Source organism: Rattus norvegicus, chromosome 17 (assembly GCF_021556685.1).
Source record: "Rattus norvegicus strain SHRSP/BbbUtx chromosome 17, alternate assembly SHRSP_T2T, whole genome shotgun sequence".
NCBI classification, from domain to species: Eukaryota; Metazoa; Chordata; class Mammalia; order Rodentia; family Muridae; genus Rattus; species Rattus norvegicus.
Window position 1 is genome coordinate 3,752,678 of NC_141550.1, and position 25,467 is coordinate 3,778,144.

A 25,467-nucleotide genomic window follows, 5' to 3' on the forward strand; every position below is an offset into this window, starting at 1 on the left:
CCATAGCTGTCCTAAACACAAATAGAGTACATGGACTCCACATTCTAAATGGCAAATGTACACCACCACACAGATATTCCAGTAAATATAATCAGCAAGCAAAACGCCAGATAGAATGTGATCCAAGGCCTACAGGATTGCTATCTAACTTCCTTTGACAAGGTTGACAAATTTAGCTCCCCACTGTCAACAGGGTCAACCTTCTAGCATCAGGATGACATCATATCTCAGAAAGAGCCTGAAGTCCCAGAGCCTGGAGGTCTTATCCAGTCACCAACACAGCCAATCAAAAGAAGACCAGGACTGAGGGGTGCGGTCAGTTGTCCACATACTTGGGATTTAAATTCTGCATGAGGTATTGCTGGCCAGATCTCAGGACCACAGCAACCTCTGAAGAGTTGAGTCTGTGGAGGACCAAGACAGCATCAGTCACCACAGGTGAGGCCCTGCCTGTGCCAAGGCAAAATGGGAAGCTATCTTGGTGGGGGGACTTGAGAGATTCTATGGAGTCTTAGGCAGATCTCCTCAAAGGAGATTATAGTCTAAGGATTAGCATCTCTCTGTGTATATACACACATTTCAAAGAATTTTATTGACCATGGATGGTTTATTTTCTTAGGAAATGGTAAGAAAACATTTAAACAATATTGGTGCAGTCATGTCTTCATCTCTCATCCCTTTCCAGGTTCTTAAGACATGACGCCTGCTGTCTTTCTGGTGATCCTGTGCTTTGGAGTGGCCTCAGGTGCCCCAGCACGTGATCCCAATTTGGATGCTGAATGGCAAGACTGGAAGACTAAATATGCAAAATCATATAGCCCGGTTGGTAAACTGGAAACTGTGCAGAAGGGCCTAAGAGTGAATTTTCATTGCTGTTGCAAGTGTCTAGGCAAATTATAGATCACAGAACACACAAACACACACACACACACACACACACACACACACACACACCCCTTCACCGTGAGATTATCTAATCACAATCATTGTGAGCATGGGGTGACCATATTTCCTTTTCCTCAGTATTTGGAGAATTTGTGGGTATAGTATACTGAGACTATTTGGTCTCTGTTCACCTGCGAAGCAACTACACATAGTCAGCTTCTCCAGGAGTTTAGAAAGAAATGGCATAAATTGTGCTCATTTACAGGTGGAAGAAGAACTGAAGAGGGCAGTATGGGAAGAAAACTTGAAAATGATCCAACTGCACAACAAGGAGAATGGCCTGGGGAAGAATGGCTTCACTATGGAAATGAATGCCTTTGCTGATACAGTGAGTGTTACATGGTTGTTTCACACTGTGTTCTCTTAAGTGCTTTACATGGAGTCTTGTATGTGGGGTGTGTGTGTGTGTGTGTGTGTGTGTGTGTGTGTGTGTGTGTGTGTGTCTTTGATTTTTACTAATGTTATTTTCCTTGAAGACTGGTGAAGAATTCAGAAAATCATTGAGTGATATTCTAATTCCGGCTGCTGTGACAAACCCAAGTGCCCAGAAACAAGTCTCTATTGGTTTACCCAACTTTAAGGATTGGAGAAAGGAAGGCTATGTGACTCCTGTACGGAATCAGGTAAGACAGTGGCACAGAGCTCCTCTTCTTAAACCACTTTGAAAATAAATTACTTGATATCTCTGTGTGGGTGTTGAGTGTGGGAAAATATGCAGTACATTTTTTCTTCTATAAAGGCTTCATACATATGTACGATGAATATTTACCTGAGCAATCCATCACATACACCTCTCTCTAGCTATCATCCTCTACCACATCAGTCTCTGGAATTTATTTGTTTTTTCTGTTGTCATTAGTAACCCATAAAACCAATAGGTCCTGCTCAAATATTCCTGTGTGTGACCATGGACTGGGGGGTGAGCAAACTGCCAGCAGTCATAACTTCTAGGAGAGTACCATCCTTCCCTTGGCATCTAGCAACTGCCAGTACACCATTTCCATAAGTTATTGTGCTATCCATGTTGTTGCTGATGTTGGTATTTGTTTATGTATGACAATATTTTCTTTCTGACTCAGGGTAAATGCGGCTCTTGTTGGGCTTTTGCTGCAGTTGGTGCGATAGAAGGTCAGATGTTCTCAAAAACTGGCAACCTCACCCCTCTAAGTGTGCAGAATCTATTGGACTGTTCTAAAAGTGAAGGAAATAATGGCTGCCGTTGGGGTACTGCACACCAAGCATTCAATTATGTTTTGAAAAATAAAGGTCTTGAGGCTGAGGCAACCTATCCATATGAAGGAAAAGTAAGTGGACTTCCTATTTTGTCATTATATCTCACCCTTAAGCATAAAGACACTTCCAGAAATATCCATTGTCTTCTGAATTCCCATTGGAAGGTAGATTTTTCTATATACCGCAATTGCTGTCATTACAATGTCTGCCATCTCAGACACTGAACAGCTTCTGAGGTGACAGTTCCCATATAGCTGTTCCTGCTTTCATGCACATGGAAAATATACAAACCTTTCCACATAAAATAAAGGTTCCCTCCTATAAAATTTTCTTATGGACAGAAAAACCTGTGAGGTATCATTGAAGGCATGAGAACTGAGTTCCAGATCTTTCTATTTTTTTCACTTCCTAGGAAGTGAAACAGTCCAGAGATGGGGGTGCTGAGCAGTGCTGTGGTTCTTATTCAGACTCCTCAGAAGGCAGGTGTAAGTAACTGAGTCTCATCTCTTTCCTGTCTAAAGGACGGACCCTGCAGGTACCACAGTGAGAACGCTAGTGCTAACATCACAGGTTTTGTGAACCTCCCACCGAATGAGCTTTACCTATGGGTTGCTGTAGCATCTATTGGGCCCGTCTCTGCGGCAATTGATGCTTCTCATGACTCTTTCAGATTCTACAGTGGAGGTAAGTATATTTCCTTCTAGATGTGAAAAAGAAAAAAGGAAAAAATTGTGGCATCCCGATGCTATGCCATGCTATGTTCTTATCTACAAGATTGTATGTGAGTTTGGGTTCCTGATCCCCTTCCCTACCCATTCATACTGAGTTCTGTCTTTAACTGGTATGACCCTCTCATGAAAGTAAGTACCTCATAAGTTATAAAATTTATGGTTAGCTTAATTTAAACTATCCTCAATTTGGTGGATGCACTTAGATGTTTTGTGGAGACTGTCTATCTGAAATCAAATTACTAATGAGTCCCTTTAATTAAGTAACTTCTTATTGAGTGACTTTTACTTGGCATGAGATTTTAGCGAAAAAAATTAAATATTCTTATATGCACCTAGGTACAATGACAAGCTTTCCCAGTTCCCCAAAATAATGACTCTGAGACTTAATTATATATAAATAAATGTTTAAACATGTTCACTGACTAGCTCATATCTTAACTATCTGTCTATTTGATGCTAACTTCTGTCATGTGGCTGGTTACATGATCCTCAGTTTCATATGACTGTCTTCTTCTGTGTCTGGGATGAATCTTCCTGTGCCTGACGATTTTCCCGTAAGTCCTCTTTCTATATCAGAACTTCACCATCCTAGTTCCTGTTAAGTGAATAGGCCAAAAGCAAATTTTTGACAGGTCATACTTCCATACAGCACAAAAGATTCTCTCTACACCTGGGCAAGTGTTTATCAACAAATCTACACTTCTTTTGTTTTCTTCAGTTTTCTGTGAAACTGTATATACGTATATATACACACATACACATACATATATTAGTATTCTCACTAACAATTCATTTTACTCTTATGTCTGGTTATGATTTGCATCATTCCAGGGATCTTTGGAAACGCCTCCCTATTGCTGGTGGCAGTGCTCACTGTCAGGTATCCTTTGTATCTCATGGCAACTTCCATTTTATCTCTCAGGTGTTTATCATGAGCCAAATTGCAGCAGTTATGTTGTGAATCATGCAGTGCTGGTGGTTGGCTATGGATTTGAGGGAAATGAAACAGATGGCAATAACTACTGGCTGATCAAGAACAGGTATAAACTGACAGAAATTCTATATTTAAAGTTCAGGGTCCTAGAGAAGTGGATCAATGTTTAAGAGCACTGGGTGCCCTTCTAGAGGATTCACAAATGGATTATTTCTTGCTGTCAGTGTTTGAGTATACAGCCTAGGAAACATTGTCCCATTTAAATCGAACAAAGTCTGTTCATTCTTACGAACATGAATGAGGTATGTGTGCATGCATGCATGCTTGCATGTCTATGAACATCTGAATGTGCAATTGAGATCTGCTGTTAACATCAGTTGTCTTTTAGCCATTATCCATCTTTTATATTGAGGGAGTGAGTCTCACTGATCTAGAAGTTTATTGTCTATACTGGCTAGCCAGCTTCCTCCAGGTATGTCTGTCTCTGTATCTGGAGGACTTACACTGTAGGGACACTACTGTGTTAATCTGGCTTTTAAACAGCTCTTTACATTGATACCCAGTCCATAACTTCTGAGCTCTCCTACAACTTAGACAACCTACTCACATATGTGTGATCATAACCTTCCCATTCTGTCACTGGTTCCTTGGATATCAGTGTCATTTTGTGCCATTGCTTTTTAAAAATCTCACAAATGTGTTTGCATTGAACTACCCTTTCTCTGCTGCGGTCTTCAGAGTCCTGTGTGTGGTGCCTCTTGGTACTCAGGAACAGGCCTTCAACGTTTTCTGCTCCTTCTGTTAAGTTGACCTCTTGCCAGTTGTTGCAATAAGTTCATGTTCTTTATACTAAATGAAATGCACATTTCCTTTTAGTTGGGGTGAAGAATGGGGCATTAATGGCTTCATGAAGATAGCCAAAGATCGCAACAACCACTGTGGAATTGCTTCACAAGCCAGCTTCCCCGATATATTCTGAGCTGCCTGTTGGTCACCACAGGAGGACATGGTGGAGACAGCATTTAGTGCCTTCCACTTCACAGTAACCAGTCTCTCCTGAGTGCTTTCAACAGTTGAGTAGCTAAAAAGCTACCTTGTGGTGTGGAATCTGGAACCCACTTGTTCTACAACAGCATGGCAACTACTGTAATAAAATTCTGTACTGATGTGTCTTCAAGATTCCTGGAGTTATTTGATTTTCAGTTTTTGTAATGGTGCAAATGGTGTCTTTTAAAAGGTTTAATTGAAGTATAGTTTGTAGCTTCTTTCTCTTTTTGGAAAGTGATTGTGTGTATGTGTGTATGTGTGTGTGGTCAAACATGCAACTTACCTTGAAGACAGTACTGAGCATAATGGTGACCTTTGAGAAGAAAGAGTAAGTTGTTCTTCTGTGGTTATCTTTATTCCATTTTAGTTATGGCCTGCTTACAGAGTTCAAAATACCAGCATCCCTGGGCTAAAAGATTATACGAACATTTCTGGGTTTGACACCTTTTAACCATCATGAATTTACCAACTTTCAATTTTCTGCGAAGTGTGATGGCGGATCATGTGCTGAGCTGTGCCTCTCCCTTGTCTAACACCTCAACTATGTCCTAACTTTCTAGTTACTATGTCAGAGACATCAAGATCATCACAGGACTGTGGTTCAGGTGACACTTCCAGAATCTTCAGTGCCTCAACATACATGAGTGGCAAGAGAAGCATTTTGATATAGTTCTTTGTAGACACTGTTATATGGTATTACTGGTTACTGTTGTTAAACCTTGAGCATATTACCTGATGTTCTAAACTAGGCCATGGGCATGTATGTATGAAAAATTGTATGTATGTATGTATGTATGTATGTATGTATGTATGTACATATGTGTATGTATGTATGTATGTATGTATATGCATGTATTCACATATATTCATATACAGCTTTATATACATGGTCTCAAACATTTGGTGCTGTTCTTAGTCTATGTCCCAAGTGGATAATGAAGCTGGTCTATGCAGATTTTACTCCAACTTTTCATAGACTGTGCCTTTCATACTCCTTTATTGGAATTAAGCTTGACTAAAAGGTGTAAAGGAAAAGATGAAATCTAAATTGCTTTGCTTTTGAATTTTAATTAAACCTTTCATTTAATAGAGGCATAATATTTGCCCTTTATGGAGCAAATTTTAATTCAGTTTACATGGGCAAAAATGCACACGTACACAATCAATGTAACTACAGCTGAAATATATTCAAATATTAGAATTTCTATAATCCTCTGGAGACATCTGGGAGTTTCTAGATACTTATGTTAGACTGTAGCAGTACTGGTGAATAGAATAATTTCCCCTCAATTGGATTGACCAAACATTATCCACCTTATCTTTATTTTTCTTCCCCTTTCTTTCCAATTTTTCAGTGAATAGTCTTCTACACCTTTTAAATTCTCTGCTTCTATACATTTGGCCTTTTTATCTTCAGTGAAAAGAGTGAGTCTTTATAATGTCTGGTATGGTATGAATAAAATTTATAGAAAAATCAAGCTACAAAGATCCCAGCATATATATGAGAGGCACAAAGAAAGTTTCACCCCATCTGAGAAGCTATTGAACACTGGTGGTTTATAGGTGGGGGAGTGGGAGGGTTCATAAAAATGAACCCTGGTAGGCTATCCACACTCCACATGCAATGAGGGGACTCAGTAGGTAATAGAAACTTTTTAAAAATAAGGATAACAGGTGTGGTTTGGAGGGAAAGGAGAGAAGGAGGATAAGGGGGAATTGAAGAAAGTATAGTGAGTGAATTTGATCAAAGCACATTACACGAATGAATGATTATTAAAAAGACTCTTTTCTAAAATATGAAAGAAAATCAGTGAAACCAAAGTTTGTTCTTTGAAAAAATAAACAAAATTATAAATTCTTAGCCAAATTAAAGGATAATAAGAGCTGATGTAAATGAATAAAATTAGAAACAAGAAATGAGACACTACAGCAGATGTCAACAAAATCTATGATAATCATAGGATCTATTTTAAAACCTCCATATGATTTCATGAAGAAATATTAAATAAATATCAAAATATATACCAAATATAAAACAAAGAAAACTACTTCTTCGGGAGGGAGTATTCATATTAGTTCCAGATCATGGATCTTTAGGCCCATGTGCATGGTGTCTTCTGTAATAATGGTTCACCTTGGTGGTAACCAATGGCTCTCTAGCTGTACATAAGACATGCTCGAAAGAGGAATGTTGTGTCTGGTATTGGAAACCTAGATAACTACTCAGTAAGAATGAAATCATACTTGTAGAAGGAGAAGGATCTACAGGCAATAATTTACTAAATCAACACAATCTCTGACAATACTATATAAACATTGATCTTATACACACAGATAAGCATAGGTTTTACCCATCATCAAAAAAATGTCTCTTTGCAACCACTCATAAAATCGCAATCAATAAGAATAGAGTTGTAGCACCTAGGCCCAATGGACACATCTACAAAATACTCACACATCTAAGACTTAGGAAATATTGTGGTGGGGACAGGAAAGAAGTCAGGAAAAACATGGCCCTTTACAAAAGGGTTTGCTGCCCCTTGGTGTATGTTCTTTGCCTTACAATAAAACTTGAAATGAGATAACAGTGATGGGAGTAGAGGATATTTATTCTTGCATTCATGTAGAGTTGTCTGAAATAATATGCTGATAATAGAACCTGGACAACAAGTAGGCTAAAGGCATATTCATACCTCTCCTTCTACTTCTTCAGATACAGTCCGCCCAGTTTCATCCCTAGTGCTGGAGCTGCAGCCTTCCCTCCCTGCTGCCTCATGCTCTGTGGATCCCACAGAGCATCCTCACTTAATATCCCTCTGCCCACTTGCTGTTTTATCTCAACTCCTAATTACATCTAGCATTCTTTGATAACTCACAAAACACTCCTCACAAGGAAACAAGTAGGTTAATTGAAGATCTCCCCCCACCCTTCTTCTGTTCCTTGGGATTCAAGTTCCCAGTGTCATCCCTGGTGCTATAGAAGACCCCCTGGGGTAAAGCTCTTAATGTTTCCCAGATTCCAATAAGACAAAATAAGCAGACCCTGGTGTAGTGCTCTGTTCTACTCCACCCTATAAACCTCTTCAGAACTCTGCCTACCCCACATCCCTAAGTTTAAGATCCCAATACTCAGAAATATATTTATCTTGAACCTCCAACTGCCACGACTAGCAGGTACAAAGAAAACTTCCTACCAGGAAAACACAGCCATTGCATCCTCTGAAAATCCAGAAAACAAGCAAAATTCAAGAAATAAATAATCCACGTAGACATAGACAAATCCAGAAAGCATCACCTAGACCTATAATCACTCCAGTCCCAGAAACTAGATACCAGCATAAAAACAAAACCAAAAACATCCAGGGCAATACATCTCCACTACCTCCGAGAGAGAGCTGATATCCAAAATATACGAAGACCTCAAGAGGTTAGACTCCAGAAAATCAAATAATGTTATTACAAATTGTGGTATAGAATTAAAGAATTCTCAACTGAGGAATACCAAATGGCTAAGAAGCACCTAAAGAAACGTTTGACATCCTTAGTCATCAGGGAAATGTAAATCAAAACAATCCTAAGATTCCACCTCACACCAATCAGAATGGCTACGATCAAATACTCAGGTGACAGCAGATGCTGGCAAGGATGTGGAAAAGGGGGAACACTCCATTGTTGGTGGGATTGCAAACTGGTACAACCACTCTGAAGGGGAAACTGGGAAGTGAGGTAACATTTGAAATATAGATAAAATATCCAATAAAACAATGAAGAAAAAATAAAAATTAAATAAAAAATAAAAAAAGAAATCCAGAAAATACACACACACCACACACCACACACACATAACACACACACACACACACACACACACACACACACACACACACACACATTTCTTATAAATGTATAGGAAGTGAGAGGAGAAGCCATAATACTAGGAATAAAAGCACAAAGTTGAAGTTGCAAAATAGTTTTTGGAGTCCCTGAAGACAAGAATGCAGACTACATGAGCAGGTGATGGTCAGCAGAGTTTGCAGACGTCTGTTGCTAGAGTCTAGACTAGGGTCTGATGTCATCCAGAGATAATTTTCTTTCTTGCAGATGAAAATCCTTCTACCAGCCACAGTTATGTTTGCATACCTCGGTGTGACTTTAACCAAGCAAGTGAAAGATCTGTATTACAAGAATTTCAAGTCTCTAAAGAAAGAAATTGAAGATCTCAGAACATGGAAAAACCTCCTATGCCCATGGATTGGCAGGATTAATATAGTAAAAATGGCAATTTTTGCCAAAAGCAATCTACAGATTCAATGCAATCCCCATCAAAATTCTAACTCAATTCTTCAATGAAATAAAAAGAGAAATTTGCAAATTCATTTGGAATACAAAAAATCCAGGATAGCAAAAACTATACTAAATGATAAAAGAACTTCTATGGGAATCACCATCACTGACCCTCAAGCAGTATTACAGAGCAATAGTGATAAAACCTGTATGGTATTGGTACAGAGACAGGCAGATAGACCAGTGGGATAGAATTGAAGACCCAGAAATGAACCCACACACCTATGGTCACTTGATCTTTGACAAAGGAGCTAAAACCATCCAATAGGGAAAGATAGCATTTTCAACAAATGGTGCTGGTTCAACTGGAGGTCAGCATGTAGAAGAATGCAAATTGATCAATTCCTATTGCCCTGTACAAAGCTTAAGTACACGTGGAACAAGGACCTCCACATCAAACCAGATACACTCAAACTAATAGAAGAAAAAGTGGGGAAGAGTCTAGAACACATGGGTACTGGGGAAAATTTCCTGAACAGAACACCAATGGCTTATGCTCTAAGATCAAGAAAAAACAAATGGGACATCATAAAACTACAAAGCTTCTGTAAGGCAAAGGACAGTGTTATTAGAACAAAATGGCAACCAACAGATTGGGAAAAGATCTTTACCAATCATATATCTGATAGAGAGCTAATATCCAAAATATACAAAGAACTCAAGAAGTTAGACTCAATAGAGCCAAATAACACTATTAAAAAGTGGGGTACAGAGCTAAACAAAGAATTCACAGTTGAGGAATATCAAATGGCTGAGAAGTACCTAAAGAAATGTTCAACATCGTTAGTCATCAGGGAAATGCAAATCAAAACAATCCTGAGATTCCATGTCATGTCAGTCAGAATGTCTAAGATCAAAATCTCGGGTGACAACAGATGCTGGTGAGGATGTGAAGAAAGAGGAACATTTCTCCATTGTTACTGGAATTGCAAGCTGGTACAACCACTCTGGTAATCAATCTGGAAGTTCCTCAGTAAATTGGACATAGTACTTCCAGAGGACCCAGCTATAGTTCTCCTGGGCATGTACCCAAAATGATGCTCCAACATACAACAAAGACACATGTTCCACTATGTTCATAGCAGCCTTATTTATAATAGACAGAAGCTGGAAAGAACCCAAATGCCCTTCAACAGAGGAATCGATAGAGAAAATGTGGTACATCTACACAATGGAGTACTACTCAGCTATCAATAACAATGACCTCCTAAAATTTATAGGCAAATGGATGGGACTAGAAAATATCCTGAGTGAGGTAACCGAATTACAAAAAATACACAATGTATGCACATACTGATAAGTGGATATTAGCCCAAAATCTCGTATTACCCAAGATACAATCTACAGACCACATGAAGCTCAAGAAGAAGGATGATCAAATAGTGGATGTTTCAGTCCTCCTTAAAATGGGGAGCAAAAATATTCATTTTAGAGCAGAGACTGAAGGAGTGGCCATTCAGAGCCTGCCCCATGTGGGGATACAGCCCACATAAATACAGCCACCAAACATAGACAATATTGATGAGGCCAAGAAGTGCATGTTGACAGGAGTCTGATATGTCTTCTGAGAGGGTCAGCCAGAGCATGTCAAATATAGAGGCGAATGCTAGCAGCAAACCATTGAACTGAGAATGGTGTCCCTGTTGGAGGACTTAGAGAAAGGATTGATGGAGCTGAAGGGGCTTTCAACCCCATAAGTAGAACAATACCAACCAACCACAGCTCCCTGGGCTAAACCACTACCCAAAGAGTAAACATGGACAGACCCATGGCTCCAACTGCATATGTAGCAGAGGATGGCTTTGTTGGGCACCAATGGAGGAGAAACCCTTGGTCCTGCAAGGCTGAACACCCCAATGTAGGGGAATGTCATGGTGGTGAGGTGGAAAGGGGGGTGTGTGTGGAGGGGGAACACCCTTATACATGATGGAGAGTGGGATGGGCTTATTATGGACAGGAAACCAGGAAAGGGAATAAAATGTGAAATGTATATAAAAAATTCAATAAAAAAGAAAAGAAAGCATAATTCTCAAGTTCATATTGAAAAGTAAAAATCAGGATAGCCAAAAGAGTACTTAATAAGTTGATCTAAGTCTGACCACTTCTTATTTATAATTATACTATAGAACAGCCATACTAATAATCAGTGGTATTGACATAAAGACAAAAATAATGATTAAAGAATCAAATTGAAGATCCAGGCATAAATACACACACATGTGAACAAGCATTTTTGATAAAGAAGCCAGAAATACATACTGGAAAAAAGAAGGCATCTTCGACAAATGGTGCTTGGCAAACTAGATGGGTGCATGTAGAAGAATACAAGTAAATCTATTCCTAGCACCCTGCACAAAAGTCAGTTTAAATAGTATTGAAGACCTCAAAATAAAACCAGAAACAGAAAACTGGGAAAGGGGATAACATTTGAAACATAAATAAAAAAATAAATCCAATAAAATTAATCAATAAAAAAATTGATTTCCCAAGCCATGCAAGGCAATTAGGTTTAGAAGCTTAATGTGCCTGAGCATTGCAGCTGGCCTTACATAATCACCATGACCTGTGTGGAAGTTTGTTGAAGCCACACTTTCTTAAAAATAAAAAGAAGAGGCAAAAAAAAAAACCAGAAACAATGAGTTGACAGACAAGAAAGTTGGGAATGATCTTGAACTCATTGGCACAGGGAAAGACTTTCTAAACAGAATACCAATACCGTAGCACTTAGATTAATGATTAATAAATGGGACACCCTGAAACTGAAAATCTTCTGTAAGGTGAATGATACCATCATTCAGACAAGGCAGCAACCTACAATATGGTGCGAGAAGCATCTAGGAATGGCGAAGGCAAGCAAGTGAGTTTTCTAAAGATGGCCCACCATTTTGCATGGATGAACTCAGATGCACATTCCTCAGAGACTTCATCTCAGAATTGCTTCTTGCTATTGATATGTCTTTCCTATCACTACTAAATAGCTTAACCATTCCTGGGCATTTGTCCACTCTATTGGGCAAATTTCTTGGAAATCTACATGAAGATGTACTCTCATGTAGCAATGCCGTATAGACAAATTGATGATTTCGTAACTTCTGATAATAATTTCAAGCCCACTGTAGAATGAAAGCTGCAAATAGAGTTCTGTAAACCTTCACATGTCACAAACTAATAGCACTAGGTAAAGAAAGTAGGCTTGGAACAAATTCACAATCAAGTAAAACATTCCTTCTAGGTTAGATATGAGACCATGATCTGGTAACTGAAAGTCATACACTGGAAATGTACAATTCATTATAGGTACAAGGACAGAAAATAAAATACTGACTAGTTTATCTATACACAACTTCAAAATAAGACACAAGGCTGATGACTTGTTTTTTGACAAAACAGGACTAACTTGTGACATAAAAATTATTTCTTTAAAATTATGAGTGGCTGGAGAGATGGCTCATCAGATAAAAACACTGACTGCTCTTCCAGAGGTCCTGATTTTAATTCCCAGCAACCACATGGCAGCTCACAATAATGTATAATGGGATCTGATACCCTCTTCTTGGATTTCTGAAGACAGCTACAATGTACTCATATACAATAAATGAATGCATAAATAAATAGATAAACAAACAAACAAATAAATAAATAAACTCATGATGAACTGATGGATCTAGAAGATAGCTAATGAGTGTTTAGTCACATAATAGCATGATAAAATGACATGTAAACAATTCTGCTGTAACTCCTTAAACCTTATCGATCTATGACATTACCTTAAACTTATTATGAACTAATGGAATGAAAATATGTTTAGAAAATAATGTGATCAGTTGTCCTGCTACACCGGTTCTACCTGATAGCTACATGAAATAATTTTTTTAGAGAAAGTATAAAAACTGAAAACAGCAATACAGGCTTGCTGCATCTTTACTTCCTCCACTTCACCCAGAGTGTGCTTGTTTTTTTCTGTGTGCCTTACTTTCTTTCTTTTCCTTTTTCTCTGGCTCAGAAAGAGTTAACAAACTCTGAGCCTCTCAACTGCTTAGTGAGGGGCCCAGGAGTCAAAGGGAAAAGGGCCAAAGCAACTAAATTTTCCTCCTTAATTTCTTAATGCTGTACACAAGAGCTAATTGCCAGAGCCAGGAGCATTTTACCACAGAATAGCAAAGAGTTAAAGAGAGTTAATCACCAAAAGTCATCAGGTTCACTGCCTTACCCTGATACCCAAAATGGATAACAGGCTGGACACCACCATAATGGAAAATGATTTTTACCAACTCCACATCTGACAGAGGACTGATACCCAAAATACATAAAGAACTCAAGAAATTAATTACAAAAAAGCATCCAAGTTAAAAAACGGGGTACAGATCTAAAACAGAGAATTCTCAATAGAAGAAACGCAATTGGCTGAGCAACATTGAAAGAAAGCTTTATTTTTAAAGATTTGATTTCTTACAGGAAAAATAAAAATAACACTGTTATAGAAAACAAATACAAACCAATGTATGGCATCAGTTACAGTAGTGGTCATGTCTTACAATAGTAAATATATCACAACATTCACATCACAACTGGCCTTCCAATGACTGCAGTGTCTTACATACACAGGAATGGCCAGCTGATTGGAAATGGAAGTGCCTCTTCTCTACATGTTGTCTTCTGTTCTTTCCTTCCTTGTCACCACCAGGCAATTCACACCCTTGGATAAAGGGCATACGTAGCAATTCCACAGTGGTTACCCTGGTCTTTGGCAATCTTCATATAGCCTCTGTTGCCCCATTTATTTCCCATGCTGAAAGAAATCATGTTTCCCACTTAGTAACAATTACACACTGCAGTGGATTATTACAATAACTCCTCATTTGAACACGGAGCCAGATGTCAACTTAATAGAAAGCATGAGAAAAAGCAGAGGTTGAACTCATAGGCAACCAAGAATTATCTCAAACATGACTGTGAAAATAGCAGCAAGGAAATGATAAGACAACTATCATAGGTGGCTTAGAAATAACGATTGTCATATTTTAGAAAATCAATGGCACAGGCATGATATGAGCACCCAAGGAAACCACTGGATGAACACTGTGATCTTGCAGTGTGAGCTGGTTGTTCTAGCTGTCGAGATACAAAGGTGGTCATGCTCTGCCATGCAGAAGAAAAAACTGAAATTCAAATCCAGGCTCCCATTGAAAGCCAAGATGGAGACTGGAGATGGCTCAGTGCCTAAGAGTGTGAAGACAAGGGCTCCCACCCAGCATCAATGTCATTCAGATCACACCCCCCTCTTATTGGAGTTTCAGGCAATGTACATTTTTAGGTCTCTGCAGGCATTTGCAAACATAAAGCATTCATTCATACAAACATACATATAAATAAAAGTAATGAAACTTTGTGAAATGCCAGGTAGCCTTAACACCCTGTCTAAATTCCCAGAAGCAGGACACAACTGAGATACAAAGGGTAGACACACTAAAGGAGAGAGTGACCTCTAGGATCAGCAGAATTCCCTGCCTCTACTGATAAGTGGAGGACAACTAGAGAAGACAACTGGTGTGAATTTATGGTCTCTATATAAGCAAGCACACGGACAAGTGTCCATAAACATGTATGTATACACACGCAAGCACACAGTCAAATCAGTCCATGTGCACACACACCACTCACATACATAAGAGAAAATAAAGTAAAAGAAAAATGGTTTGTTTAATTTAAGTGGAACAATATTTTCTAGTACTTCTGAAAACTCTCAATAGAAATGGAAAAAGTATCTCTTTCCAACTACAAATATAAATAGTTTTGGCAGTTTATACCTGTTCTTGACAATCCAATACTTCCTGCCATCTGATTCTTCTCCTACAAAGCCATAGCCAACCAGTAACATAGAATGTGTGACAACAGAACTATTGCAGTTTGGCTCGTGATATATACCTGAAATATAAAATGCATAAGTCAGTGAGGCCCAGGAACCTGATAAGGACACTGGTAACCAACAATAAGTGAGCTGTTTTCTGATTTCACTGAAGTGACAGACACTCCACTAACCATGCGATCAGTCATAGTCAGGAATCAGTATAGGTCCTCATTAGAATCCAGAGACATCCAAGTGATCATGAACGTGCATCGAAGGTGATTCATTCACATTTTGTGTTTTCACTGATAGAACCCCTTTGCAAGCAAGCACCCCTGACCATAAATTATTTAATTCAAGACTTTCATTAAGTTATTCTAGAAATGCCATTTCACTAAAAGTCATAAACCCATACCACATAATGGGAAATTAAGCTAAACAGTAAATTTTATGGACTATACATTGCTCACATGCCGGGGGGAGGTCATATCAAGTACAGATGATATACAAGATTATTGAATGGATAGCTGTAAAATATGCAAACCCACATAAATACATCACATTTTATATTTTGAAGAATGATCTGTTGAACATAAATGCCATGAAACATCACAGATTTTTCAACTAATATCCAAAAGGGCATATGCTTACCGTTTCTATAGAACAAGAAGGATTCATGCCTTGCATCAATTGCAACAGAAATGGGCCCTAGTGTCGCCACAGCATTCATTAATGCATGCTCATTCTTTGGGACAAACTCAATGCCTGCGATACTAGCAGTAGAATTATCTGGATGGTACCTGCAGGATCCTTCCTTGAACACATAAAGAGTTAAAAGACCAAGTTACTTCTCTCTGGGCCCCTGTGGAACAAGAGTCAGGACCACATTCTGGTCCTTGCAGCTGAGCCTCCCCACAGCTAGGCTTTCATAATCATGCCAGAAAATAAAGGCTACTGGGAGATTTGGAACCGAAAGTCATGTTATCAATGACACCCATTTCAGTCTCACTGTCAATAAGAAATTTTCACAGTGGAGAAATGAATATTTTATATAAGGACTTACATGCTCTCCGTGTGTGTAGAAGTAGAATCAGCTACATGGCAACCATATCAATTGGCACGACTGCAAAGACAATACTGCAATGACATGACAATAGCATAAAAATCCACCTACCTTTCCTTCATATGGATAAGTTGCCTCAGATTCCAGACCTCCATTTTCCTTCACATACTGCAATGCAAAGTATGTATTGCCTAAATAACAGCCCAGGTTGCCTTGAGTTCTAGAGCAGTCCACCAGGTTCTGTACACTCAGAGGGATCAGTTGACCTGTTTTCCGGAACATCTGTCCTTCTATGGCACCAGCCACAGAAAAAGCCCAACAAGCATTACATCTTCCCTAAGTGGAGAACAAGAGGCAATCATTCAAAAAGAAATGGCAACTCCAAATCAAACAGCTGAATACTATATCAGAAAATGAACAACTGGCAGCTGAGGGAAGTCTGTCAAGGGAAGGTCAGTCTTCTTCAGAGACTTGCCTGCTGGTGGTTTGCTCATGCCAAAGCACTCATCGATATACATGCGCATAAGGGCAGGTTATAGATAGCAATGAAAGATGACATGAAGTCTAAAGATATGATGGGGGACAGGAGAGGGAGATGTAATGCTAAGGTAATGGTGGCTGGAAATGATTGATAAGCCTTGTATAAGAGCACAAGAAGAATAAAATTTTTCATAAAAATTGCTCAGTCCATGCAGACATGCCCCTTCCCAATTTCCTGTGGCTGAGGAAGGTGGGCATGTGACACAGTAATACCTGTCTCCGCACAGGGGTAACATAGCCTCTCTTCCTCCAGTTTATAAAGTTGGGCACGTTAACAGCCTGACGTTTCTGTACACTGTTCTCTTTTTTGACAGTTGGGATTGGGATTTCAATCATTAATTTCCTGAATTCTTCAATTGTCTTTAAGGAAAAAATACATGAATTATTGAAAAGCAAAAACACCAATGAATTGAAGAAAAAAATACATCGTGATGCTATATATGTCACAGTCACCATGTCACCAAAGGCATTCATTTCCATGGTGAAACCATGCTTCCCTAGGCCATTCTCCCCATTGTGCAATTTGATCTTTTTCATATTTTGTTCCCATACTGCTCTCTTCTGTCCTTCTTCCTCCTGGAAATAAAAATAATAGATGACTTATTTTTAACCACTGTAGATGCTGACCAAGCACTTACTGCAATAGGTGAAGAAAAGCCAGAGAGAGGGAGGGAGGGAGGGAGGGAGAGAGAGAGAGAGAGAGAGAGAGAGAGAGAGAGAGAGAGAGAGATCTCAGGACACTGAAGCAAACTATTTATGACATGTCTAGGAGCAGAGATCCTAACCACCCTAAGCTCACCTGAGTTTATGTAATTCTTCAGAAAAATGCAGTTTCTATGGCCTCTATTATGCCCATAACCCCCACCAACAAGCTCTCTTTGTTCCCTCTGGACAGTTCCAAAATTACTAACCAGGCTGTATGTTTTTTCATATTTTATTTTCCATTTCTGCCATTCAGCATCCAAAACGGGATCAGGTGCTGGTGAAGATGAGATCAGTCTCAAGCACAGGATGGCCAGCAACACAGCAGGAGTCATATCTCAAGTATGCAAAGAGGGAAGAGAAATGAAGGCATGACTACACCAACACTTTTAAATGACTTCTTACTCCTTCCTGAGAAACAAAAATATTCATGGTAGATAAAATTATTTTAATCATTCTCCAAAATATTTATCCAAAGATTTTGGAAATGGCTAGATATATATTTGGAATGAAGGCTCAGTGAATAACATTTAGTTTTTCCATGAAGAAACACAGCACCTGGAAGAATTAGAGAAAGGAGAAACTTCCATCCAAACATAATATATGAGAGAAAAATATATAAATAAATAGATGATAGGTAGGTAGATAGACAGACAGATGATAGATGATAGATAGATAGATGATAGTTAGATTTATAGATAAATAGATAGATAGATAGATAGATGATAGACAGATGATAAATAGATTTATAGATAGATAGATAGATAGATAGATAGATAGATAGATAGACAGATAATAGATAGATAGATAGATAGATAGATAGATAGATAGATAGATAGATGGTGAGAGATGCAGAACATGACAACAATTCTAAGAATGCAAACTGCATTTCTACTAGAAACTTATCAAGATAACAAGGTTCAAAATGTATGCATCTATGGACATATGACATAGGTAACTTAGGATTTGTAATACAGAAAAGCTCCTCTTACATAGTACAAGGTTTCCTCATGAATTGGGGCCAGACAACATCATATTCCTGCCTGACATACAACAATAGGTTGGCTTGTTTGAACATTGCCCACCCTTAGGTCTTTGGAATAACATGCATTACCTCAGTGAGGAAAGAGTTACACAGAAAAATCATTGCCACCACTGAAGAGGAGGAATTGGAGAAAGCCACTGATGGGATTCCAGATTAAACCAGTAGCTAACATTAAACTAATTGAAGAGAATCTTGAAGCAATCCCACTAAAATCAGGGACTAGACAAGGCTTCCCACTCTCTCCCTACTTATTCAATATAGTTCTTGAAGTTCTAGCCAGAGCAGTCAGGCAACAAAAGGAGATCAAAGGGATAGAGATTGGAAAAGAAGAAGTCAAAATATCACTATTTGCAGATGATATGATAGTATATTTAAGTGATCGTAAAAGTTCCACCAGAGAACAACTAAACATGATAAACACCTTCAGCAAAGTGGCTGGGTATAAAATTAACTCAAATAAATCAGTAGCCTTCCTCTACACAAAAGAGAAACAGGCCAAAAAAGAAATTAGAGAAACAACACCATCATAATAGTCCCAAAGAATATAAAGTACTTTGGTGTGACTTTAACCAAACAAGTGAAAGATCTGTATGATAAGAACCTCGAGCCTCTGAAGAAAGAAATTGAAGATCTCAGAAGATGGAAAAATATCCCATGCTTATGGATTAGCAGGATTAATATACTAAAAAAGTCCATTTTACCAAAAGCAATCTACAGATTCAATGCAATCCCCATCAAAATACCACTCCAATTCTTCAGAGAGTTAGACAGAACAATTTGCAAATTCATCTGGAATAACAAAAAACCCAGGATAGCTAAAAGTATCCTCAACATAAAAGGACTTCAGGGGGAATCACTATCCCTGAACTCAAGCAGTATTACAGAGCAATAGTGGTAAAAACTGCATGGTATTGGTACAGAGACAGACAGATAGACCAGTGGAATAGAAATGACACAGAAATGAACCCACACACCTATGGGCACTTGATTTTTGACAAAGGAGCCAAAACCATCCAATGGAAAAAAGATAGCATTTTCAGCAAACGGTGCTGGTTCAACTGGAGGTCAGCATGTAAAAGAATGCAGATCGATCCATGCTTATCACCCTGTACAAAGCTTAAGTCCAAGTGGATCAAGGACCCCCACATCAAACCAGATTCACTCAAACTACTAGAAGAAAAAGTGGGGAAGAATCTCAAACACATGGGCACTGGAGAAAACTTCCTGAACAAAACACCAATGGCTTATGCTCTTAGATCAAGAATCAACAAATGGGATCTCATAAAACTGCAAAGCTACTGGAAGGCAAAGGACACTGTTGTTAGGACAAAACGACAACCAACATATTGAGAAAAGATCTTTACCAATCCTACAACTGATAGAGGGCTTATATCCAAAATATACAAAGACTTCACGAAGTTAGACTGCACAGAGACAAATAACCCTATTAAAAATGGGGTTCAGAGCAAAGCAAAGGATTCACAGCTAAGAAATGCGGAATGGCTGAGAAACACCTAAAGAAATGTTCAACATCTTTAGTCATAAGGGAAATGCAAATCAAAACAACCCTGAGATTTCACCTCACACCAGTGAGAATGGCTAAAATCAAAAACTCAGGTGACAGCAAATGCTGGTGAGGATGTGGAGAAAGAGGAACACTCCTCCATTGTTGGTGGGATTACAGACTGGTACAACCATTTGGGAAATCAGTCTGGAGGTACCTCAGAAAATTGGACATTGAAATACCTGAGAAACCAGCTATACCTCTCTTAGGCATATACCCAAAAGATGCCCCAACATATAACAAAGACACATGCTCCACTATGTTCATAGCAGCCTTATTTATAATAGCCAGAAGCTGGAAAGAACCCAGATGCCCTTCAACAGAGGAATGGATACTGAAAATTGTGGTACATCTACACAATGGAATATTACTCAGCTATCAAAAACAATGACTTTATGAAATTCATAGGCAAATGGATAGAACTGGAAAATATCATCCTGAGTGAGCTAACCCAATCACAGAAAAACACACATGGTATGCACTCATTGATTAGTGGCTATTAGCCCAAATGCTTGAATTACCCTAGATGCACAGAACACAGGAAACTCAAGAAGGATGACCAAAATATGAATGCTTCACTCCTTCTTTAAAAGGGGAACAAGAATACCCTTGGCAGGGAATAGGGAGGCAAAGTTTAAAACAGAGGCAGAAGGAACACCCATTCAGAGCCTGCCCCACATGTGGCCCATACATATACAGCCACCAAATTAGATAAGATGGATGAAGCAAAGAAGTTCAGGCCGACAGGAACCGGATGTAGATCTCTCCTGAAAGACACAACCAGAATACAGCAAATACATAGGCAAATGCCATCATTAAACCTCTGAACTGAGAACGGGACCCCCATTGAAGGAATCAGAGAAAGGACTGAAAGAGCTTGAAGGGGCTTGAGACCCAATATGAACAACAATGCCAACCAACTAGAGCTTCCAGGGACTAAGCCACTACCCAAAGACTATACATGGACTGACCCTGGACTCCAACTGCTTAGGTAGCAATGAATAGCCTAGTAAGAGCACCAGTGGAAGCGAAGCCCTTGGTCCTGCCAAGACTGAACCCCCAGTGAACGTGATTGTTTGGGGGGAGGGAGGTAATGGGGGAGGATGGGGTGGGGAACACCCATAGAGAAGGGGAGGGGGAGGGGTTAGGGGCATGTTGGCCCGGAAACCCAGAAGGGGAATAACAATTGAAATGTAAATAAAAAATACTCAAGTTAATAAAGATGAAAAAAAAGATATGCTGGATCTGCTAAGCCACACCCTCTGTAGTTCTTGCCTAGAGACACACTACCTACTACTACATCTTCTCATGCCAACCATGAAAAGAAGTTTTTTATCCAGTGGTGATATGCAAGAAAATTATCTCTGTAGGTTTAGGATGAGATGACTATGTCCCTGCTCTATATGGTACCAGATGTCACTCTCTCCAGACAGAATCAGATTTTCAGTGTAATGGGAACCTATGCAAATCTAAACATAAGAGATGTTGGGTTTCCTTACTCTATAGCTTCCCCACCAATCTCTACCTTCACACGGCAGGGCTACTGAAGTTAAAAAAAAATATCCTCATTACTGGGTCACTGATTGAGTATCCATGGAGTCTCTCAAGGCTCTCTCCCATAGACACTTACTTTTCTGCCCTTGTGGATGCAGGACCTCACCGGTGGTGACTGCAGCTGCCCTGGTGTACTGCACAGCTTTCCAAAGGTTGCTGAATTCCCAGGATCTGGGCCAACAACACTTTATTCAAGCTTTAAATCCCAAGTCTCTGGCTAGTTAGTCCCACCCTTCAACCTTGGCCCTCTTAAGCTTCGCTGTGCAGTGATGTGATTGGCCTTCAGGCTGAAGACCTACTGCCTCCAAGCCTCAAGATTTCAAACTCTAGGCTCTAACTAGATCTTATCCTGCTTGTCCTGAAGGGGTGGCTGTGGGTCAGACAGTTAGTCAATTACTTCATATGTGACATTTTGCATGATGACTGGCTCAAGGAAAAAATGGTTTTCTTCATAAACTGGTACCACATTTACTGTTTAATCTACAGCTAGAATGAGATTCTATGAGAACACAAACATTGGAATGACTTTTTCTTACACTCAAGGTATAACATGTATGACTTTCATAGGAATCTTTGTGGGAAGCTGATTCTCAAATAAGACAAAATTCAAGACTAAAAGCTAACAGACAAGGTGAATTTTCTTGCTCTCTGAGTCTACTGAAACTGTCTGGCTTTTCTTTACTTCGATTTAAATGGAGAACCTATTTGTAAGAAATATAAAATGTCAATCTTTTCACTGGGAAACACATATATCACCTGAAAATTCCCACTTTTACTACATATATGTACATCTCAGTGACCTTAGGGACAACAGCATTGCTGTTCAAGTATCACCAAGTAGATCTCTGGAAGGATTTCCTTTTCTTTAGAGAAACTCTGGATTTCTTAAACAATAATCCTCAAATCCATGTCCTCAACCACCATACCCCTCACTTCAATTGCTCTGTTTAGGAATTTGCCTTACTATCACCATGTTGGATTTTGCTTACTACCACCATATTGCAAGGAGGTTCCTCTGTACCAGTATTGAGAGTGGACCACTTGGAAAGAAATTAGTCACCAGAAAATACTGTCAAAATATCATCCTTTATTAAGGTTTTATAATTTTCTATTATATGGTATCTTAGGGGTTCTATTGCTGTAAAGAAATAACAGAGCCATGGTTGTTCTTATAAAAGAAAACATTAGATTAAGATTTGCTTACAATTTCAGAGTCTATTTTAGTCCATTGCTCTCATGGTGACATGCAAGCAGACAATGGTGACAGAGAAAGATCAGAGAGTTTATATCTTCATCTACAGGAAAAGAGTAACACAATGGGAATGGCTTGAGCATCTGAGACCTCAAAGCCCAACCCCTAGTGACACACCTTCTCAAAAAAAAAGTCACACCTAACTCTACAAGGCTACACCTCCTAATAATTCCATTCTTTATGGATCTATGACAGTCATTTCCATTCCAAATAGCACACATAGCGATGATGTCATATTCTGTTTGTCCATTGACTGTGACAGTTTCTGCTTCTTTATATCAGAAAAGCAATGTATGTTACCAGTCAACCCTATAATCTACACTATCCAAAGTAAAGTACTCAAATTTAAACTTCAGCAATCTGTTTCGAAATATAGAAGAAACGCTGAAGCACCTTTAATAAAGAATACATGTCATAATGCCTCATTAAACTGAATAAGTCATTGAATATCTATTTATTCAACATTCCTTGAATAATTGTCTTGTCTTGATTCATTCAGCTCCCTGGGCTTTTGCAAACAATAGCTGTCTATGTCCTTGTGTCATGCCATTCCCATTATAAATTCTGTACAAATCATTATTGCTATCTGATCACCCTTCAAATCTAATCAGGGTTCTATTCCTCAACTGAGACCCATTTGAAGTCTGGCCATTCTTTCTAGCTATCCCTTCAACTCTGATTCTGTTTTGCTGGAATATTTTTGCACTTTCAGATCCCTAACCTACTTGGATACAAACTGAGATTGCAAATTCCACTTCACCTAATTTCACTAGGAAAATACAATGATTAGTGATAGTAAATAATGTCTACTGTGTCACTTATCATCTCAATAAATATTCTAGCCCTGGGTTTGAAGTGTCCTCCAGCATGCATGAGATTTAAATTTAGCTTATTGCTAAGAATCTGTATTTAAGGCACTAGATTCTCTCATCTCCACTCAACTTATTCTACAGTCACTTGGACCTGGCCTGAATTTTCAGCAATTTCTCCTCTTTGTGATCAACCACAGATTACTGCATACTGTAGAGAGATGTTGATGTCTAGGATAAGAATCAACATCTAACCTGAGGAAACAGAAGAAAGTGAAACTGTTGGAACTCTGAAACCCTTGGTGTAACCCAGAAGTCAGCAGCATGAAGAGGGTTTTCTCAGAAGATAATATTTACATTAGCAGATTGATTCCGCAACCTCACCCTGTCCATCAATAAGGAAAAAGCTCAATGTCTAGAATGTGAGCAAAGTATAGAAATCAGCTTCAAAACTGTTTTCTTCTTTAATTTGTTCTTTGAGAGCTTCATATAATATGCTTTGGTCACATTACTTGCACTCTCTCCCAGTCTTGCTAGAGCTTTCTCACTTCCGTACCCACACCAGTCTGTGTCTTTACTATTTAAACACATCAAGAGCAATTTTTTCCCAAATATTCTTACATGTATACCTTTCACCAGTGGCTACAGTGTAAAAGAAGAGAAAACTCCAAGAGGCTCAAATCGCCAACAGCGCCATGGTTAACGGTGAGAATCTGTGTCTATATACCCTCTCAGTGCTGACATTTGGTCTTGCTTTGATTTGCGTTGTCTAGTGCACCCTGTCACAATGTCTGTGAGTTCACACTTGTAGCTACTTCTTATGTCAAAACAGTTCCCCTGTAGTCATCAACTATCCCTGGCTTGTGCACTCATTCTCCACATTTTCCATATGAGTGTTAAATATGTAATGGAGAAATATGACATATATATTTCCATTTATGGCTAGGCATTCCAAAGTTTCCTATTCTCTGCAACTTGACCAGTTACGAGTCTCTGTGTTAATCAGCATCTACAGCAAAGAGAGGTTTCTTGGGTGAAGACTAAAAGATGCACAAATCTATGAATATAATATTAACTCATCAGGAATTATTTAATACTATGACCATGCATTAGTTCTTTTTTATTCCTATGATTAAAAACCCATGCCCAAAGCACCTAATTAAAATCAGCATTTCATTAAGCTATAATTTCAGAAGTTCACTGTTCAGGATGGCAGTGGGAACTACTGAGATTTTATACTTACACATATTAAGGAAGAGGCAAGGAGGACAATGTGATTACCGCATGCCTTTAGAAACCTCAGAGTTTGCCTCCAGTAACAAAGCTCTTCCAATAAGGACACATCTAAACCTTACCAAACAGTTCCGTCAACTATGAACCAAAGTTTGTAGCATATGAGCTTTTGAGGAGCTTTATCATGTGAACCACGACATTCCATTCCCTGGCCTCATAACTCAAAATCCATTTAGTCCAACTTCAGAATATACTTGAAGAGTTACATAGCTGGATCATGTGGTATATCTATTCATAGCTTGTTTTTATTAATCATTTTTATTTGTACCAGACTGAAATCTAGGAGCTCATACACTGACTGAAATATATGAGCTCTACAGGTCAGGTGTGGATCCTCGATCCTAAAATAGGGTCCAGGTGGTTGTCTTTGTTGAATAAATGAATGTGTAATTAAAAGATTTTTTTTTATAATTAGAGATGGGTTTTTTTGTTTTGTTTTTTTATCTTTATTAATTTGAGTATTTCTTATTTACATTTCGAATGTTATTCCCTTTCCCGGTTTCCGGGCGAAAATCACCCTAACTCCTCCCCCTCCCTTTCTATATGGCTGTTCCCCTCCCAATCCT

The 25,467-nt window shown here is 38.8% G+C and overlaps 2 protein-coding genes across 8 annotated transcripts in view; one reads left to right on the top strand and one right to left on the bottom strand.

Moving 5' to 3' along the window:
• The first annotated feature begins 367 nt into the window (after positions 1 to 367).
• On the top strand, positions 368 to 5,018 carry Ctsj (cathepsin J). Its single transcript, NM_017121.2, has 8 exons — positions 368 to 438; positions 686 to 822; positions 1,151 to 1,273; positions 1,422 to 1,568; positions 2,025 to 2,249; positions 2,700 to 2,862; positions 3,832 to 3,949; positions 4,720 to 5,018. Exons 2-8 carry the CDS (start codon positions 697 to 699, stop codon positions 4,820 to 4,822), a joined length of 1,005 nt encoding a protein of 334 aa, NP_058817.1. The 5' UTR covers positions 368 to 438; positions 686 to 696; the 3' UTR covers positions 4,823 to 5,018.
• Positions 5,019 to 13,640: 8,622 nt separating this feature from the next.
• Positions 13,641 to 25,467, bottom strand: part of Ctsml1 (cathepsin M like 1) — an 82,100-nt gene continuing 70,273 nt past the window's right edge. For 5 of the 7 annotated variants that reach the window (XM_087591289.1, XM_087591291.1, XM_087591293.1 and 2 more), the window contains 7 exons: positions 17,594 to 17,721; positions 17,136 to 17,258; positions 16,896 to 17,042; positions 16,254 to 16,478; positions 15,731 to 15,893; positions 15,042 to 15,159; positions 13,645 to 14,023 (listed from right to left, as the gene is read on the bottom strand). In XM_087591289.1, the coding sequence (XP_087447415.1) occupies positions 13,924 to 14,023; positions 15,042 to 15,159; positions 15,731 to 15,893; positions 16,254 to 16,478; positions 16,896 to 17,042; positions 17,136 to 17,258; positions 17,594 to 17,719 (1,002 nt within the window). In that variant the 5' untranslated portion in view covers positions 17,720 to 17,721 and the 3' untranslated portion in view covers positions 13,645 to 13,923. Of the gene's footprint in view, positions 14,024 to 15,041; positions 15,160 to 15,730; positions 15,894 to 16,253; positions 16,479 to 16,895; positions 17,043 to 17,135; positions 17,259 to 17,593; positions 17,796 to 21,619; positions 21,684 to 25,467 lie in introns of those variants that run through there. The other 2 variants (NM_001402532.1, XM_087591292.1) reach the window with 2 other exon arrangements.